The sequence below is a fragment of the Struthio camelus genome, chromosome 7 (genome assembly GCF_040807025.1).
Source record: "Struthio camelus isolate bStrCam1 chromosome 7, bStrCam1.hap1, whole genome shotgun sequence".
NCBI classification, from domain to species: domain Eukaryota; kingdom Metazoa; phylum Chordata; class Aves; order Struthioniformes; family Struthionidae; genus Struthio; species Struthio camelus.
This window is the reverse complement of record NC_090948.1, coordinates 16,839,097-16,858,359: the sequence shown is the minus strand read 5'-3', so window position 1 is coordinate 16,858,359 and position 19,263 is coordinate 16,839,097. Positions and strand designations below refer to the sequence as shown.

The following is a 19,263-nucleotide window of genomic DNA, read 5'->3' as shown; positions in this document are numbered from 1 at the left end:
GTGGCGAAGACAGCCCTCAAGTGCAAATAGGTCTTTCTTCCTCAGGGGCCTGAGAAACACCCCAGGGAGGAACATCCTTTACTCTGAGCTAATACTTCACTTTAAGAGGGGCCCCCTAGAGAAACCCCTTGCAGAAACGCGCGTGCTTCCCTTCGCACCGGGGAGCTTCCCTCCAGTCCCTCCCCCAAACCGGAGCAGCCACCCCAGAGGAGGGGACACACAAAGCGGGATCCCTCGGGCAGAACGGGGCCACCCGCCAGCTCCGGCACCCGCGTGGGGGAGCGCTCCAATTGGTGCCCGGCACTTACAGCCCCTGCTCCGGGGCCGGGGCCCGCTCCGCCTTTCCCACCCCGTGCTGCCCCATTCGCACACACACTCACCTTTGCTCTTTCCCAGTTATTACGCCAAACAAACTTTGATATCAAAGAAACGTTTAATAAGCTGCAATAAAATACGGACCTTTAGAAAGCTCATAGGGTGAATATCAACAACGGAGGAATAAAAGAAAACAAGGTGGTGGGAATCCTTGAGGAGTTCAAATCTGAGTCAGGGACCTTTTACCTGGAACAAGAACACAACTTCCTCGATAGTCTAATACGAAATAAAAGACAGGAGCACAGATTTCACAAAATGTCAACATTTAGAGAGTCGATACATATTCAAAGTTCAAATGACCCAGCTCTTATAGCTATACATATTGATTTAAAGCAACTTAATATAATTTTATTTTATTTTTTATATACACTTTCAAAGGTTCGTCAGGTGAGGTATGTAAACATTATCTAATGGAAACCCCTCTCAACATTTCCAACCAATAATTCACAGCAGACATTTCATTTTCTCAAATCAAGATGCAGTACTTCCCAATACCCAGAGCAAACGGAAATGCAGTCCCAAGCCACATCTTTCCCACACGCAGTCGCCAGCTTACATTTCCCAAAGCTGTTCTGTAAAGTTCACATTGGTTAGGCTCAAACATACAGTACCGGACAGGAGGACTTTTCAGATCAGTGTCTAAAATTCATACAGAAACAAACAGAGAAACAAAACTCTTCCAAGGAAGCAGACACAGATTAAGGAAAAACACTTGCTACTAGGATGGAACTAATATTTAAACGTCAAACAGCTTAAACAGAAAAAAATTACTGGGTTTTTGCTGCTTTTTTAATTTTTTTTTTTTTTAATATACAACTGTTCGGCGGGAGAAGGATGCGTGGGGGTTCGTGAGGAGCCCTGCATGGCCAGGAGCCCGGCAGCGCTCCCCACGCCACCCTCCAAAGTTAGGGACCCGTCACCATAAAAGCAGAGATGATCCAACCAACGCTGCCCTCCACAGACAGCCGGGCTCACTCTGCTGGGGAGCGGAGCCAGGAGACACTTCCAGACAGAAGGGGTTTAAAAGAAAAATAAAAAATCCAAACATACTCAGGAAAAAACAAACAAGCAAGCACACGACCTCAAACCCCCTAGTAGGAGAATAAAAATTGCAGAACGGCAAGCAAAGAAGCAAACGAACCGGCACTGGCATTTGGAGGGAGACGCTGGCCGTCCTCCCTTAGGTAATTTTAACCCACAGAGAACACAAGAGCCCAGAAGGAAGCTGTTCACGATAACACATCATTACTTAGCGGGTTTTCACTATCGGTAACTACCAATTCTGCCCCGGCCGACTCGGGGCTGCCCAGGAGCCCCGGGAGCTCTGCTCACCCCGGGGACTCCCACCTCCGCAGCCCCGGGAGCGCACCGGTGGGTGCCCCGCGGCCGAGGGACCCCGCGCCGGCGCTGCCGCGTTCCCACCGAGACCCAGCCGGTGGGGACGGGACTCCAGTGTGCTGCCGCGGGCCGCCAGGGACGGGCGGCAGCCCCCTGGGTGCTCCCCTCTCCTGCCCCGAGGCCGCTCTGCCGTCACAGCAGGCGTTATTACTACAAATCTTATTGCTTGCAATGTCCCCCCGGCCCGGGGGACGCTCCTCCTGGCTGGCCACAGGAGCTCGCCACATCCCCGGGGTGGGAGCCGTGGCTTTCGACCAGTACTAACATCGTCAAAATGAGATGAAGAGAAAGAGTTAATGCTTCGACTTTGATGCAACATAAAAAACAAACCACACACCGCCACTGCCCCCCCGTCCCATCCCGTCCCGTCCCATCCCATCCCTTCCCCCCCCCCATGCAAAAAGCCAGCCCTTTGGTTGTGCCAAGCCGAACTCCCAGGACAACCCCGGGGAGCAGAGACCGCCAGGGAGACACAGCCCACCAACCGACGCCAGTCACGACAAGAACCTGTGGAAAGCCCATGAAATAAATATAAAAAACTATTTACAATATTAGATCTGTGAGCATGAAGTGAGAAAAAAATGCCTTTTCCTGCCCCCAAAAGCTTAAAAAGTAGGTTAGCATCCTGCTGCCTAACACAACACTATCTTACATGGCACCTACACATAATATATATTCACATTTCATTTTAAAATTAGGTACTCTTACAAACAGACTTAGAAAACATTGGCTAGCAATGCAGTCTGAGGCACCACCCGGCCTCCGGACCGAAGGGTGAACCAACACCACGAAAGCCGTCTGGGTGTCTCTCAAATGTCCAGGCTGCCCCGAAGCTGCCAACGTGCCCTGAATCAAAACCGCCAGCTGCCCCCCGCTGCCCTTCTGGGGAGGGGGTGGAAGTGCTCTTGAAACAGAGGGCTCGGCCACGGAGCGGGGTGGGGGGAGGCAAAAGGCGGGGGACCATGATTTCCGCTAAGCCTAGGGGGGATCTTAATACAAACAAGAACTCCTGAGAACATCTTAGAACAGATGGATTCATTTCACAACCACCAAGCTAAAGGATGGGCCGAACGGACGCTACAACACAGGGGAAACACGCGCGACGCAGGGAAATCATATCCTCATGATTTTCTCAAACATCTACAGCTACAAAAAAAGCTACAGTGACATCCCTGGCAGGGGAACGAACCTAACCCTGCCTCGCTCGTCGCCTGTCCAGACACACAACCTGAGGACACGCACCCTCCCAAGCAGCCCCTAGGGCTCCTCCGGGGAGGAGGCATTGAGAAAGATGCGTTTGCTGGGGCTCGACCCTCTTCCCACGGAGGCCAGTGGGAGCAGGAGGTGGGCAGTTTGGCAGGCACACCTGAGGAGCAGCAGGCAGATGTCGAGGGCCAACAGGCCCCGAGACCAAAGGACTGCAACCAAAGGGCTTCGAAACAAGCAGAGCGCCGTGCTGAGACCTCGCTGCACCTCCTAGGACAACCCGCGAGGAGGTGGCAGCCCAGAGCAGGTATCGAGATTCCAGAGGTGCCGAGAGAACAGCGGGAATGCAGGCAGGGCTGCAGCTTTGCTCACCAACACACGCGCAAAGAGAGGCTTGGGCAGACCGCTAGCCCACTCAGTCCTCCGTTCTGCCGAGCTGCTCTCCCCTGGCACGGGGGTGCACTGATGGGGAGAGCAGAGGGCACGATTTCATCTTGCTTTCCTGGCCCCCGGAGGATGATCAGCAACGTGGTGGAAAGCCTGTCTGAAAGCATCGGTGCCTGCTACACAGCTCTTTGGAAAAAGTTTGCTGCGAAGAGGCACCACTAAAGAGTTTGCAGTAGGACACAGAAACACCACTGCACATAGTGACTAGCTGGTAAAAATGACCTTAATAGTGATGAATATTAAATGTGCACATCTTGGATCTATATATATATATATTGCATGCACCGAGCCAGCAGAGAAAAAGATTCCAGGAATATCATTGCTAGATGACAATCTCACAGCTACAGATAGGAGGAGCCATCCTGCACTCAAACTGCTCTTGGTACAGCCCTTGAACACAATGAGCACACCTGAGACAGACACATTTTGACTCTGAGCACAGCAATCCTAGCCAAGCAAACCCCTCCTGGAGGTTAGGTAAGGCGGCGAGTTCCTGACCATGTGAACTGGGAAGACCAAGAGCTGCCAATGACAAGTTGAGAGAGGAAAAGTTAACCAAGCGAATGAGAGAGGTGGTCTAACTGAAGAGGCACAGCAAGCAGATCTGTGGAGATGCAGATCTAGGAAGGTGCTACTCCAGACACATGGAACGGGGAGCTGGGATGGAGCATGGTTTCAAGAATATCATGAGAAAGTGCCCAGTAGGGAAAGCCAGAGTGACAGAGAGAGGAAAGATTCTCAAGAAAACCTAGCTGCCCAGCCAATGCCACCCTGCCCGGCAGTCACCTGACACCCTGTAATTTGCTTGCAAATCAGAACTTTCCTCCTTCCCTCCTCAAAATAAAGCACTCACAAAAGCACATTTGTGAAGCACATTAGAAGAACGTGTTGTAACCTGTAAGATCTGAAAGCTACAATTGGTTCGAATTTGAGGATGCACAAAGGAGATGAAGAAGGGGCAGAGATGGTCCTTCCCGAAAGCAGCGAGTTCCTGGGCATCTGTGACAGCAAGGAAAGGAGGCTGGCAAGAAGCTGAGAGTTTCCTCAAAGCAGACAGCCCTACTGTTTTTCTAGAGAGGATGATGATCCCCAGCCTACCTCACCCCCGGGACACCTATCCCTGGGGGTAACTCAAACGATTGCACAAGGCTGTAATTCAGAACACTCCTAACGAAGCACCAGTGTTCCCACCGCCGGACAGGTCGTGCCAAAGTGCTTGCTGCAACTTCTCAGCCAGAGGTGATGGCTTCACACCACCCGCCTCTTGGCAAACACGCTCCCTCTTTTGTAAAAACCACCTATACTGCTACACTCTCGCAGACAAGGGTCTCCCTGCATGAGTTAAAGCCTCCACCAAGCGCAGTAGCTGCAGGAGTATATGGTCCTGCCAGCTCCTTACAAACAGCATGCTTTAGAGAACAATCGTGCCATTTTTCCTCAAATCAGAGAAAGGCTGTGATTTTTAAGTACTGGTGAGTTGCTGTGAGAAAGTAAGAGATAGAGAACAGAGCAGCTCTTCTGGGCGGGATGTATTTGCGCAGCTAGCGAGACCCTAGCAGAGGTTGCCAAGCCAGGAACCAGCCCTGAGGACGGGCAGTCTCGAAGCAGAGCCAGTGCCGGGGCTGCTGCTGCAAAGGTAAAGGGGCCACAGCAGCTCTGAAAAGGGCAATGAGAGCTGCCAGCGCAGGGTGGGAGCAGCTAGCCAGAGCCACACGAGTCCCAGCCCAGTGGCCCCGGGACATCCCAGGCGCGCGGAGACAGCCCAGCTCCGCAGGCCCTGCAAACGTGCTGCCCCCTGTCTCCGCAACGGCCTGAGACACCGCGCTCCCATCTGCCACCTTGGCCAGACCCCACGAGGGGGCACGCCGCTCACGCCTGACCAAACCGCTCCCCGGCCTCAGGGTAATTGAGTTCATGCAGCATTTTGGAACAATTATATTTTAAAGAGGTTTTCTTGGGGGGGGGGGGGGGGGGACACACAGCAACAACCCTCAGGATTACTTGTTTCCTCCTCCCTTGCTTTCTGAGGAAAAAAATAACAACAATCCACAAGGCTCAGCCCAGCCCAAGCCAGAACTCCCATTTCCTCCCCATCCTCACACAAAACACACACCTCTACACCTCCTTATTAAAAGGTACAGAAATTCAGATTTACACCTACCAGGCAGAGCCCAGCTCCCATAAAAAGTCAGTAGCATCTTTGCACAGATTTTATGAGCGTTACTCTTTGAACAGGACACATTGGATATAACGTGGGAGAGCCAAGGCTTGCTGAACACCTCTGACATCCCCCAGGGAAGGACACGGTTGCTGGTTCAAGGTGAGCGGGACCCGGGATAAGCTGCACGCGCTTTGAGCCTCAGACCTGCACCCTGCCCGGCAGAGCCAGAGCCAGCCCAGGCCACCTCGCTCCCCCCGGAGCCCCGTGAGTCCTGCAGCACCCACTGATAGGGCTTAGTCCGACCAGGACCTGCCTCCTGCGCAGGGAGGCTCCACCAAACTAAGCCAAACCACAGCAAGATGATAGAAAACTGCAGAACAAAATGACAAGTTCAGAGGGGTGGGAAGAATATGGATTTCCTTTCAACATCTCTTGACTTCTTCCCATGACAGGTCCTGGCCATTCCTCTCTGGAGTTGAGGCCTGGCTGCCACACTGCTGGGAAGCTTGGCAAGTCGATCCCACCAACTTCTAGACCAGGCAGTGGGTACCAAACTTGTGAGTAGTGCAAAAGTGGGAGACACGCTGGGACACTCCAGCACCAGTCCTGCACTGGTGTGAAGCCTGCTGTCTCAGGCCTCTGCCCTGCTAGCACCAAACACTTCATGCTCTCCAAGAGCCCAGGGCCAGGGAGGCAGCGAGCCCTTGGCCTGCAGCACCACATCCAGAAAGCCTCTTCCGACTCGCTTTGTAGCAGTTTTATCCCAATGAGGCTATTGCCCCCAGAAGCACACGAGATGGAAAGCAGACCAGCCCATATTTACCAGCAGAACTTTGTGAAAAATTTAAGAGAGCGAGAAAGAGAGAGAAAGTCTCAAGGAAAGCTCCTGACTGCCTGAACAATTCTGCAGCTGCATCTCTCCGCAGCCCAGCACACGCTCTTCAAGACCATAGGGGCTGCCCTACGGCAAGGAAACAGGAGGACTGCAAATTCAGGTAGAGAAGAAGCAAGTGGAAAATAAAACCTGTAAGAAAGGTATAGATCCATCATTTAACTGCAATCAGCGCCCTCCTTCCTCACATCTCTCCCAAAATGCTTTTAAATCTTTTCTGATGGAATGTTTGACATATTTAATACATGCAGTAAAAATTAAAGTAATAGATAACTTCATATTAATCTGTACAGGGACTGACAAGCTAGATTTAATCACTTCATAGCTGTTCAGAGAGTTAACTTATTCTAGCATGATTCAAAGGAAAGGTAAAGGATTTTTTTTTTTTTAAATCAGCCATTTCATAGTAACAGAAAAACGTGCCGCAGACTCGTGCACATCAGCACTGGGGGAAGGGAATACCTGATCTCTGCGAGAGAGCCGGAGGTGCTCTGCGAGGCATGTGCAAACCTCAAACGCTTTGTTTCATCCTCTGTACTGAGTGAGTACGAGGGAAGATTTAAAGACAATGATCTGCTTCCCACCGCCAGTCCACAGGCTGTGGGAGTGCGATACTAACTGTGCAAAGTGATTCCCTTTGCAGCCGAGCCCTCTCTGGCCTCCAGCCCCACAAAGCTCTTCCCTGAACGCAGCAACCTGCCCGGAAAGCTTGCACAGAGCTGGTTCAGGGCTCGGAGCAAGGACTGCCTCGCCAGAAGGCGGCCGTTGAAGGTCAGCACCCGCACCGCTCAGGTGCTGTGCCTCCTGAAAGGAAGGAGGTTTCACTTTAGGATTCAGGCCAACAGACTTTGTGCAGCGACTCAAAAGTGAAGTCACGGAAATGAAATGGCTGGCCGTGCGTTGGCACCGAGCGGAAACCGAAGCGGTCGCTTCCAGCTGCCGACCGTCTTTCCCTGTGAGCGCCAGCGCAGCCACGTGCCGTGGGAACGTGGGGCTCTGCCTTTCTTACAAGTTTTCCTCCGAGATGCTAGGCTTCAGCTACCCTGTTCCTCCACTACAGACTCCTGGCTGACTTTTAGATGTGCGGTGCAGGCTTGCGCGGGAGACCTGCAAGGGTGCTGTTGAAAGGCAGAGCTGAGCAAAGGCCTGGCTAGACTCCCCGCTTTAGACTCCACAGCACTGAGATGAAACAAGGACAAAACAACCGCACCTTGTCAGTAGAAGGTGAAAGGGAAATTATATTAAACAAACAAAAAAAATATTAATCGGACCGTTATCTCAGCATCAATCCAAACACGGAGAACCCTGGCCTAGGAGGGCGCTACGCAACAAGTGCACAAGGACACACCGCGCGGGCCGGGACCCCCATCTGCGGAGAGCACGAATTGCAGAAGGACGCCAGGCCCGTCGAAAGCAAAAGACTGAATCTTTAGCAAAGAGCTGATGAAACCACTTTGCTGTCAGAGACGACAGAAATCAACACCAGCGCAGCTAAACATGGATGGGAGGAGTTCTGTCCAAAGCCAAGGCATAACGGGACCGATTCATCCCCGTCGCCAGCAGAAGTGAGGATGAACGCAGCCCAGCACGCCTGCCCAGCGGCAGCGGATGCGACAGACCAGCGCCCAGAACCCGCGCAGCATCTCCTTTGCCTTTTCAGTTTGACCCGCATCACCCCACCTCAAGGCCTGTGCAACGGGAGAGCAAGAGAGTGATCAGAAGTACACACACGAGTAGCTAGTTAATACTTTTTTGCAGGTAACAGTATGGGACACCAGCAGCTGCTACTAACGAACCGACAAATGGCAGATTCACCTTTCTCTCCCTCACTGATGGAAAATGGTTTTGGTTTTGCTTTAAATGCCACTAATAAGACAGACAGAATTAGGACTCTGAAGGAAAGGGACATGTTTGCGTGCACTTAAAGGCTGCCGAAAGCTACTTCATGTGCACAAAGGTGGTTTTCTTTCTGCTACAGTACAAGTGCTTGTGCCTCAAGTATAAAATGCAAGCCTCCAAATCACACAGACGAGCTTCTTATTTTTATTTTCAAAGTGATAAATAAGGCACTGTACTTTTAACTAAAACTGCCTGGTTCCAAGTTTAAAAATCCAAGGAACACTCAAACTGCAGAAACTGCCTTCTGAACAGCAGAGACAGACAGGCTGCCCTCTCCTCTGTCCGAGACACATCTTCCGATGCCTAAAATCACGGGCGTTATCCTTTAACTGCGGATTTTTAAAGGCTTGCTACAGCTTATAAAAGCAGCTTTAGTTAATGCATGGTAAAGGGTTACTACTATACAACAGTTTTGTACATGGCTACCGGTTCTTGGCTATTTCGCATCCAGTCGCGAGCGCTTGCTGTGCGAACAGTCAACTTTTGCCCTCAGCTTCCTCTTGCCCTGTGCCCCGCTGCTCTCCTGCAACTTCTTCATGGACCTCGTCAGGGTTTTCCCACTGCTGGGCTTCTTGTTGGCCAGCTTTTGTGACCGCGTCGAGGACTCCCCCAGGGGCTTCTGCTTCGGAGACTTGGCCAGCTCCTCGTGGCTGGGAGGCAGCACGGCCCGTCGGCTCGTGTTCTCCTTGCCCTTCCGCATGGGGAGCCGCACTTTCTCAAGCTGCCTTTTTGGGGCTCTCTTCTCTTTCAAAGACATCTTTTTAGCAAGCTTATTGCTTCTCTCCATGGCAGCTTGCTTTCTGGTTGCAGGAGCTTTTGTGCTGACCTCCAAATGCTTTATTTTACTGGCCTTCTTGGCAGGCAGCTTGTCTTTACTGGAGGAGCCTGTCCGCTCCTGTGCGCTCCCGCTCTCCTTCAGGGTTCTCTTCTTTCTGCTGAGCTGCAGGTCGGCTTTGGGCGAGGGGTCCTCCTGGGACTTGCTCTTTCCTTTCCGCCCCTTTCCCGGCCCTTCTACGGACGGAGATTTAGCAGGAAATGCATCTGCTTTGATCTGCAAGGCCAGCTTTGGAGACATCAGTGGGTTGATGCACACACTCTTCCGGCTTTGCTTGCTCTCCACAGAAGGGTGGTCACCTGGGCCATCGCTCTTCTTCTCTGCCTTAATCAGGCGATGCTGGGCTCGGAGTTTCCCCCGCAGATTAGAGTATTTCCGCAGGATCCTCGTGCTTGCCTGCGTGGGCAAACTTGGAGTGGACTGAACGTTTTTGTCTTCGCTCACTTCTTCAGAGCTGGTTTCGGAGGGAGGTGTCTGGTTGGGACCAGTGGTTTCTTCAGCCTCTGCTTTTTCAGCGTTCTCTCGAATTTTGGCCCACAACTTTTGGTTCTTCAGGTTATTTCGAGCTGGGGTGGTTGCAGCAAATTTCTTGAGATGCTTTTTCAAACGTTCAGCTTGCAGTGAGCTGGGATAAAGACTGGAAGAGGAATACTTCTGCAGGGGGACTTTGATGGGGGGGATCTCCCCTGGGAGACGGGTGTTGAGTTTCTTCACAATCACTAGAGACCTGGTTTCAGTTGTCTCCAGGAACCACTGGCAGATGTCAGACAGCTTAAAGGCCTTCATAAACAACATCTGGACAGGAGAAAGCTTCTGAACTTCCAGTGACCCTCTACTTTTCCGTGTCCTTTTCTTGCTTTTCCAAATCTCTTTCAGTTTGTCAGCTTTGTTCTTCACCTTGGGAGTCGGTTGCACTTCCTTTTCCAGCTGAATCCAGCCTTTCTGAACTTTCATGTACTGGGCATTGAACTCAGCAATGAGCTCCTGGTTCTCCTCTTCAGCACACCACTCCATGAACTTTGGTTTGCTGTCAGCTGTGTCTATATCCTCCAACGCCGGGGAGTCGTCGTTCCCTGAACTGCATTCGTCCCTCGTTTTGGGGATTGCTTGCATAGATTCTTTCCCTGTCGTGTTCTTTTTTGCAGTGTCTACAGATGCAGGTGTGTGTCTTAAGTTATAAAATTGCAGGGCTACCTTTTTATGCTTCACGGCCTTTGCGGGAACATGCTTGCTTCCACCTCTACTGCTGGGACATGGAGGTGAATTGGTCACTGGCTCGAAATTCTCAAGCTTTCCTGTGTCCATGGCACTGTCAGCGCTCTCCTCATCCTCCTCCTTTGCATTGCCATCACCTGCCTTCACATCCACTTGCTCCGCATCGTTCGCAGCCACGCTGCTTTCCTGAGGGAAGAGAATGCTTCTCTTCTCAGAATCAGTCTGGACACAGATTTCCAGCATCTCACCTGCCTGATTTTGGCTGCCTTTAGCAGGGAGGTCATCTTTCGAAGAATTTTCTCCCTCTGCTGCAGTCTCTTTTGCTAGGATGTTTTTATAGGTTTGTCTAGTAATGACACCGTTCTCCTCACCTGGCAGCTGCTCAGGGATGCTCTGTGGAGCCTGGCTGGCAATCGGCCCCTCACTGTTCTTGAGCAGCGTTTTATGAAAGCAGTCATTTGGGAAGTGCATGGATGCTACCTCATCCAGCTGCACTTCTCTCTTAAACCGCTTAGCACCAGGACTCTTGGAGAGTTTGATCTGAAGGCAGGGAAGCTGCACAGAGCTCGAAGCAGCAGCCTCCTCAGCACTGCCCTCCACGGGTGGCTGGGATTGCTGGCTTCGGAGACGCCGGTCCGATGCCTCAAGCACTCTCCTCCCTTTCTTTCGCTTCTTGTCTTGACTCTCTTTGGAAGAGACCGACTCCTTCCCTGCTGTTTCTGAGCCTTCAGGTTCAGGCAGCATTTCACCTTCAACAAGCTCTTTCTCACATGGCAGACTGTTATTCTGCGCTGTCTCCCCTTCCAACATTTCAGGGAGGCCTGTGTTAGCTGGCACAGCCTCCTCTTGCCCAAGTGAGCTGTCACCCAGCATGCCTGATGGTTCGGCTTCTGGTTTAGCATCGATGCTTTTGTTCAAATCCGCACACTGAGAGGTGGCAGGGGGCTCTCGGGGACTCTCCACATCCACAGTGGCAGGAGGCTCATCGGGAATTTGCAAGTCCAAAGAGCACGGAGAAGGCTCTGCAGGATGCACCTCGGAGGGCTCCACCTCTCCAGTGCCTGGAAGCTCAGCAGGATCTCCCATAGCAATGCGGGCCAGAGGTGTGGTGTCCACAGCAGCAGAGGGCTGCAAGGGAGACCTTGGCTCCGGGCTGGCAGGAAGGTCTGGAATAGTTTGTATTTCTGAACCGGGGGAACCTTCCTCCCTGCTGGGTGCTTCCGAGACAGGAAGGGCTGTAAAATCTGTTGCCTGCGTGCCACTATCTTTGGGCCCGCCGTCCCCAGGGGAATCCAGCCTGCCGCCAGCCTGCCAGGAAACAGTGCCTCCAGCTCTTGTCTCTCCTTTTTCAGTGGGAGGAGGGCTTGGGGGCTGCGAGCTGGCTGGGTCATCCTCTTTCTGAGGACTAGGTGGAGCAGAGAGAGAGAACAGGGGCACAGCGATAGCAGCTTCCCTTGACCTCAGTGCCCAGGTATCCCGAGGATCGCGTTCAGCAGAGCCCAAATCTGCTCTCTCTCTAGTTTCTCTGCTGGACGGTGCCCCTTTAGCCAGGAGCCTAAGAGAAACCCTTTTCTCACCTTCCCTTCCTGCTCCCAAAGACCCACCCCCCGAGAGCACCAGAGTCGGCTTAGTGCTTACTAGCGTTTCTGTTCTCAGTGCCGGGCTGTTCCCTCTTTCCTCCGCCCGGGAGCTTTTAACCAGAGTGCGGACAGTTGGGAGCTCGCAGCACTCCCCGTTGAAATAATAACCTCGCGTGCTCTTCCTCGCCGTCTTGCGGGACGCCACCGACCGCTGGCTCTCAAAGTGGCACTCGGTGATGGGCTGGCTGATGTAGACGACGTCGCACTGGTTGTCGTAGTCGTTTATCCTCAGCCCCGACGCTTTTTTGCTTTTGCGGGTGGTGCGGGCGGAGGCCGCCTTGGCGCGGGGGTGCCCGCCGGGGGCCCGGGGGGCGGCCGGCGCGGCGCCGGCGGGCAGCCAGCCCTCTTTGGAATTCTCTAGCGGGCCCTTGTCGCCCGGGTGCAGGTGGCAGCCTGCCTTGCCCTTGGCCGCGGCGTGCAGGTGGTTTTCTTGCTTTGGTCTCGCATCTGGTTCTTTTGCGTCAAAGTCCTGGTGCAAAGATGCTTTCGAGCTGCACTGCAAAGCGTTCTCTTTGTCAGCTCTGCGAGGAGAGTTTACCGTAAAGCCAGAATCCCAGGACTCTTCGGGTAAAGCTTTGAAAGAGTTCTTTTGGGACCCCAGACAGCTGTCTAAGCTGTCCTCACTGCCATTCACATTTGCCACTTTGACAGAGATATAGCCTTCCACTAGAGTCTTACCTGCTACCTGCTCTTTATTGTCCTCACACTTTTTGACACCAGTTTCCTGCTCGCGTCCAGCGGCTTGTCCTTCCAGGTTCTTTGCGGCATGATGGAAATTCAAAGAGGAAGAGTTCAACGTGCTGAGGTATCCTTGGGTGAAACTATCCTTTGGACTAGCAGAGCTAAGTCTAGTAACGGGGATTTCAGAGAAGTCTCTTTTCAAAGCAGGACTGGAGCTCTCTGCTCTGTCCATAGACTTCAGCTCTGTAGGCTGCTTCAGGCTTTGTCCTGTAACACGCAGGGTGCCTTCAGACCCTGACTGTCCTGGGTCTGAGGAAGAAGGGGGCTTTAATTCAGTACAAGTAGCACCCTTATCCTGATTTTCAGTGCTTCGCTGGCTACAACCAGAGCTACAAGTAGAGGCCTCCATGCTTTCAGATTCAGGCAACTGCTGGCCTTCAGAATCTGGTTGTACTTCAGTGTATATGTCGTTTAGCACACGAATGAATTGCTTCTGGTGATGCGTACACAGTCTGACCATAAACTTTTCCAGTGGAGACTTCGGCTGATTGTTAGAGTCTATTGCTATTGTCTCTGCTGCATCCTCACTAGAGAAATAAAGAGAGAAGCAGTCAGTACACGTCCCAGGGAACAAAAGTTTATGCTGCAAAACTGGAATAACCCTTCTCCTCCCCCTTAGAGATATCACTTGCCTGATCTCCAGGTGAGATCAAGTGTCCTGCTCTCTTGAGGTTGGCAGGTCTCCCTTCAGTCCCTACTTTGCACACTTACATATGCATAGGACAGGCAGGACATGAACTGCACTTTTGTTTGCCTCCCAGTGCTAGAGCACCCATAATTACATTTCTACCTAGGCCTTCCTAGGCAGAATTAGGTGAGTAGGCACCATGTGACAACTGCAAAGCAAACCTAAGTTTCCTAGAGGAAATGAGATCTGCTGTATGCACAGTGCCTGCCGCAGAAGGCCCAATGCTTCTGGGACCCACGAGAACGACTGCGCACATCTGTGAACTTCATCTGCACACCCAGGATCTCTGGGAGCAGAGATCACAGCTAGGCTGCCAGACATCAAAAATCTTAAACTACTGTAAATCTTCAGATTCTGCTTATTTCTAGGTAACAAAGAGGTCTAGGGCAAACTGAGTAGATAGATTGTAGCCTGGGGAGCCTTCACAGTAATTGGCAGAGAAATTTTGGAAGGTTCCCAGTCTGCAGGACATGCACACACTGATGCACCCTTCCCTGGAGCGGTGCCTTGCCATCTGCACTGACCTTTGATTTCCTGCCATTTAGTAAATTTGTTGTGAGACGGACTGACTGCCAACTTGCAGCAGTCACTCAGAAAAGCAGGCTTCTACAGCACCGCTGTCTACTGCATCGCTGCCACCAGCTGCCACCTCTTAAGCAGAGACAACTATCATTTACCTGCTCAGCAGAGGCAATTAGAACTTCCTGGTGGAGAGGTTAAGGGCTGGCTTAAACCCAGCGCTCGCACGAAGCTGTTACTAGTGCAGTGCCAAGTACTGCTATAAAAACTGTATCTGTTACCGACATCGCACACCAGTCTGCCTCCCTCCAAGGACTGACTGGACTGCACGTGTTTAGCATCTGTGACCTGGGACCTCTATAAGCAACTTTGTGTTGCTTTGGAATAAGTGTTGCACTTTGAACCTTACTCGCCTTTGACATTACCCAAGAAGTGAAAGTTATTCCCTCCTGCTCTTCCCCCCCTTCCCGGGATGACTCACAGCTCAGGCGCACAAGGAAGAGCAGAGCTCAGGAAGCTGATGAGGCTTATTGACCCCTGCCAGTGAATCACTGCTGCTGGCTACCGTATGGCGTTTTATGGAAACTTTTGGTGAGTCTGTGTTACTCCTGCAGCAGCTCAGCAGATGATGGGCAGGCTGCTTATCTTGCCCTGCTCACGGGGCCAAAAAAACCAGCAGGAGGCTGGCAATGATCTCAGCTGCCCTGAGCTGCTGCTCTCCCTGCTGCTGAACTGGCTCCCTGGGCTCCCCAGTGGGACTCCAGCACCGTGCCACCGAAATCAGAGTCAGACCCTCTGCAGGAGGGGGAATCGACTTTCTCGGATGTATGAACCATTGCTAGCATTGGATGCTGACCTCACTCGATCGGCTGGGTTGAGTGGAGCAACGCTACTCACAGCATTCAAGGCAAGGGTAGAGAAAAGCAGCTTTATCTATAATGGCTTCATTGGATTTTCCCTTAACATGCTGCCAACGCTTGCTTTCAGTGCCCCCGCAAGGCATGCAGGGCTGTCCGGCAGGCAGGGAGGAAGCACCCCTGAGTCAGGCGATTCGCAAGCTGAGGCTGACTGACAGAGAGGGGGGAGGAGAAAGAGTCAGTGAACTGAGACAGTTGTGCTAGGTGGCATCCCATGCGCCAGAGCAGGTCTCTGGGAAGTCCTCACCTACTCTTACTTACTGCTTATTTGCTTTGGTTTTGGCAACTGATAAATACTGGGGAGGCACCGCCAGCAACCTGCGCCTCCCAAGGCTCTCGGAGTCCGATCCAAAACTCAAAGGGCAGGAAAAGATTCCCACTTTCCTCTTCGCCCAGAAACGTTAGCCTGTAGCCAGCAACCTGCCCTAAGCAGCTGCTAGGCAGCCCTTTGCTTTCTAGCTTGCCCAAATTTTAAGTATAACAAGGCTTCACGTCTCAATCACGGCCACACGGTTTCTTTAAAGGCCTCTCAGGCAGGGTTTTACCGAAACCGCCTGGAAAGGCTGGGCGAGCTCCACTCGCTGAGCGTACTCTAACACCTCCACAAGACGTCCCCCAGGTTAGCAACAAACCACGTACCTCAAAACTGCTTTACTTCAACCAGGCGAGAACGCCCTTCAGCAGCCGTCTTAACTGGTTCTACCTGGTGCTGCTAGGACTTTCAGTCTGCAATGCCTGGGATTAATTTAAATAAAAATGCTCAGGTACAAGCTGGCCCCGCTCCAGAGCTCTGCATAGGAAGGGTTATGTCAGAGAGGATCTTTTACACAGCCCAGCTCCTCCCCTTGCCCTGCTGAATAACAATGGAGATAAAAAAAAAAAAAAAAAAAAAAAAGAAACTTTCATCCTCCTCCAAGAGGAAGGAGAGGGGAGCTGGGCACGTTGCAAAGAGACAGAGCTCAGCAGAACTTTTCCTCCGCTGCCACTTTTGCAAAGAAGGCGGGTGGTTTCCTCTTACCTGGTGGGAAGCCCAGCTCCTAAGAGTGGCAGCCATTTTCCCCGAGCCAGCCTGAATTTATAACAGCGGCGGCAGAGGTGTGGCCCTGCCCCGGCCCACCCCGCCGCCACGCTCCCCCGCTTCCCCGAGCCGCCTCGCAGGGATTTTGAACGGCGGAGAACAGGGAAGTGGTTACGGTGGCAAAACAGCAGCCTTCTTCCTTGTCAGGGTCGCTCTCGGTGTTAAACGCAAACGCCTGCGAAGGAAGAGCCCAAGGCGCAGGCGAGGCGGTCGTCTGGCTCGGCCGTGAGGAGGAAGCACAGGCACGCCGCCGTCCGAGCGATGCCTCGCTAGGGAGGGCGGCCTGGATTTCTAAGGGCGGCGTGTGGAGGCCCTAACTGGGGAGGAGGGAGCGAGGCGCCCGGGCGTGATTCTTCCTTGCCTTGCAGTAACTCACAGCGACGCAGAACGTGGCCCGGCACCTTCGTACGGGCGAGGACAGGCTGGCGCGCGCAGGGGTGGGAAAGGCCCACGTCCTGCTCGGAGCGCAGAGGCCGCACGGGCTCTCCTGTTCCCCAGCGCTTCGGCGGGCGCCTCTCCCTGGCTTTCACCTCGCCTCTCTCCTTTGCTCTGCTTCCGAGAGCCCGGTTCTAACGTTCATCCCTCCGCCCCACCGCGCTCCCAGGAGTTAACCTGAGGGGCACGCAGCTTGTTAAGCTGCAAAGTTAAAAATCAGAGAGAAAAATATTTTTCCTCCTTGATAAAGGAAATAAATCCACTAAGATTCAAGCCCCTGTGTCCTTAGGAGACCCATCTGCTGCTCGACAGCACAGTCCAGCTGCTTCTGCAGTCACATTACGTGCAGGGTTCTCCGCTTTCCGATCATGTAGTCCCAAAGACTGAAAGCAATTTCCCATCTTGAGCGCCTCTATTCCTTCCTCGGCCTACCACGGTTTGGGTGCCTCTGGCAGCTTCTTGCTTTTCTGGGCCTCACGTAAAGCTCTCCCAGTCATCCGTGGCCAGGCTCCCACCCCAGCTCGATGGCACCGTGGCCTTGCCTTGCCTTTCCCCCGTCGTTCTGCGGAGCCGCCTGCCTCCTACGCAGCGCAGCTGAGACGCAGCCTGCTCCTTTCAGTTCTCGGCTCTCTCGGGGACGCAGCTTTGCGCTCCCTGCGACCCACTAATTTGTGCATTTTGGCATTTCCCTAGCATTTTCTGCCATTTGTTTCTGTTCCGGCTAGATTTGTTATTGCTAAACAAAATATACTCATGAGCATCCTCTGGCCCTGAGGCCAACGGACACAGGCTTGCCCACCTCCTACTATTTCACTCTGCGAGCTTCCCAGACAGGACAGCCGAATGCAAACTGTCTGTGCATGCAGACCGGCACTGTTTACTGGACCAGAATAGAGATGTCCAGTGTGGGCCCTAGCTAAGAGGGTCACAACTAGAGAAACAGCTTTGGAGCAGAGCTTAACATGTGCTCAGCTGTAACTAGAGAGTTTATTTCAAGTGCCCGATGGCTCTTTAGGCCAGGCTGCCTGCAGACTGTGCAATCTGCTGCAGAGGAATCACGTATTTATGTAGCTTATCAGAGAGGTGACAAAGAGGGGAGCTGATTACAGAACTTAAGTGCCATCATGGGAGGAACACACCAGCCACCACTCGAGCTGACAGAGACACAATGAGAACTGAAGACTGATGGCAAACTCAGAGAAACAGAAATTAGGAACATGGTTTTGACAGGAAGAAAAATCTATTTTGGGAACCAACGGCCCCCGTCGCTTTAGAGCTTGCCTTTCTGGAGGCACAGGGTGGCCAAGTGGAAGTTGCTGGGCTCAGCAGACAAGCAAAGAGGCCCTAGACATCAGACCCTCTTCCGTCCATACAGTCCGTAGCCTTTTCCTCCAGTGTCCGTGCTCACCCTTTCCCACAGTTTTGGGAAATCTTAGATTTGGATGCCTACGAGGAACACATCGTCTCGCTGGCTGGAGAAGCCGCAAGCGCGGCTAGTTCGGCACTAGGGCCAGGGAGCAAGGGAGGCCACTGGCCGGGCGCTCCACGCTTACGGGCAAGCTGCAGCAGCAGTCTCAAGCTGGGATGGGGCTCACCGAGGATTTACTCCGACCGGAGAGACATCCCACCTGTCAGCGTGCTTTTCCGCAGCGCCTGGGAGATGGCAGGTCTGCCCTTTCTGGCTGCCTGCACAAAGCTGCATGTACAAAGCTTCCTGAGCTGCCCAATTCCAGTGTGGTTGCCTGCATCTCCTACTGCCACCAGATAACACTCCGGTGCCCCAAGCAAATCTCATCACCTGATGCCCTTGCTACCCCCGGCCCTTCTAGCTTTCCCAGGCCAGCCCTATTCTTTCCTCCTTTCCTGTTTGTCACAGAAGGTGTCAGAGGAATCAAGGGGCAGTAGCTGTCAGAGACACAAACGTAGCTGTTGCTACGCAACCGTCCCGGTGTAGCAATTAACGCTCAGGAAAACGTGCTGTGCTCTAAAGCTATTTGCATAGCTGCGTGCTGCAATACATTTGTTTGCATTGTGCCTCTACTGTTTAGTGGAGTTTGAAGTCAACCCTCCCCCCAGCTTTTGCTGGGGGGGAACCCAGGGTTTCCAACAAAGGCCAGGCAGTTGTTAACCATGAGTCTCAGGGAAGGCAGTGATTTGTCTGTCAGTAACACCTAGAGACTGCACAGGTACGGGATTTAAAATGCTGGGGGATCGTTGAGGGGGAAAAAAGGCCAAGTTTTCTGAATTTCATTCTGTGCAGCCGCGGTAGCCTAAGGAGCTTTGCTCCCCTTGCAGAGCCCGCTCCCGAAGCGGCCCTGACCCGCCGACACCACCGTTTGGCGGGGTAACCTTGCCTCTCCTTCGCCAGGTGCAGCACGTACACGTCACACGTGATGCTGCGGTGGGTCTATTTGTGAATGACACGTGTATCCTTATGGGCTGCCCAGCCACCTTTTGTGATCCAGTATATTTTGGGGGGAGCCAGGGGGAGAAAAGGAAGAAAGAGAGAGGGAGAAAGAAATCAACTGTTTCATACCTGGAACGTTGGTCTCCGAAAACCTGCCAATTGCCAACTGCAATCTTCTGGTTTGCCCACCCCAAGAGTCTCACTATTGAACATGAAGCCTGTGCCCTTTTTGGGTTTCTTTTTTTTAGCCCTTGAACATCAGTTTGATTGATTATAAGTTTACAGGTATGTTTTGTACCTCAGAGGCACAAGAAGCAGCAGCAGAACAAAAGTTCAAGGCTAAGTGTTTCTGTTCCTTTCAGACCACTCTAAGCACCAGGATTATAGTTCTGTAAAAGAAACAAAACATA

General features: G+C 52.6%; 1 protein-coding gene across 24 annotated transcripts in view; it reads right to left on the bottom strand.

Annotated features, from left to right (window-relative positions):
- Positions 1-414: 414 nt before the first annotated feature.
- The window catches only part of LCOR (ligand dependent nuclear receptor corepressor), a 108,699-nt gene continuing 89,850 nt past the window's right edge, over positions 415-19,263 (bottom strand). For 20 of the 24 annotated variants that reach the window (XM_068949878.1, XM_068949879.1, XM_068949866.1 and 17 more), the window contains one exon: positions 415-13,336. In XM_068949878.1, the coding sequence (XP_068805979.1) occupies positions 8,815-13,336 (4,522 nt within the window). In that variant the 3' untranslated portion in view covers positions 415-8,814. Of the gene's footprint in view, positions 13,337-14,872; positions 15,917-15,951; positions 18,962-18,982; positions 19,243-19,263 lie in introns of those variants that run through there. The other 4 variants (XM_068949883.1, XM_068949885.1, XM_068949886.1 and 1 more) reach the window with 4 other exon arrangements.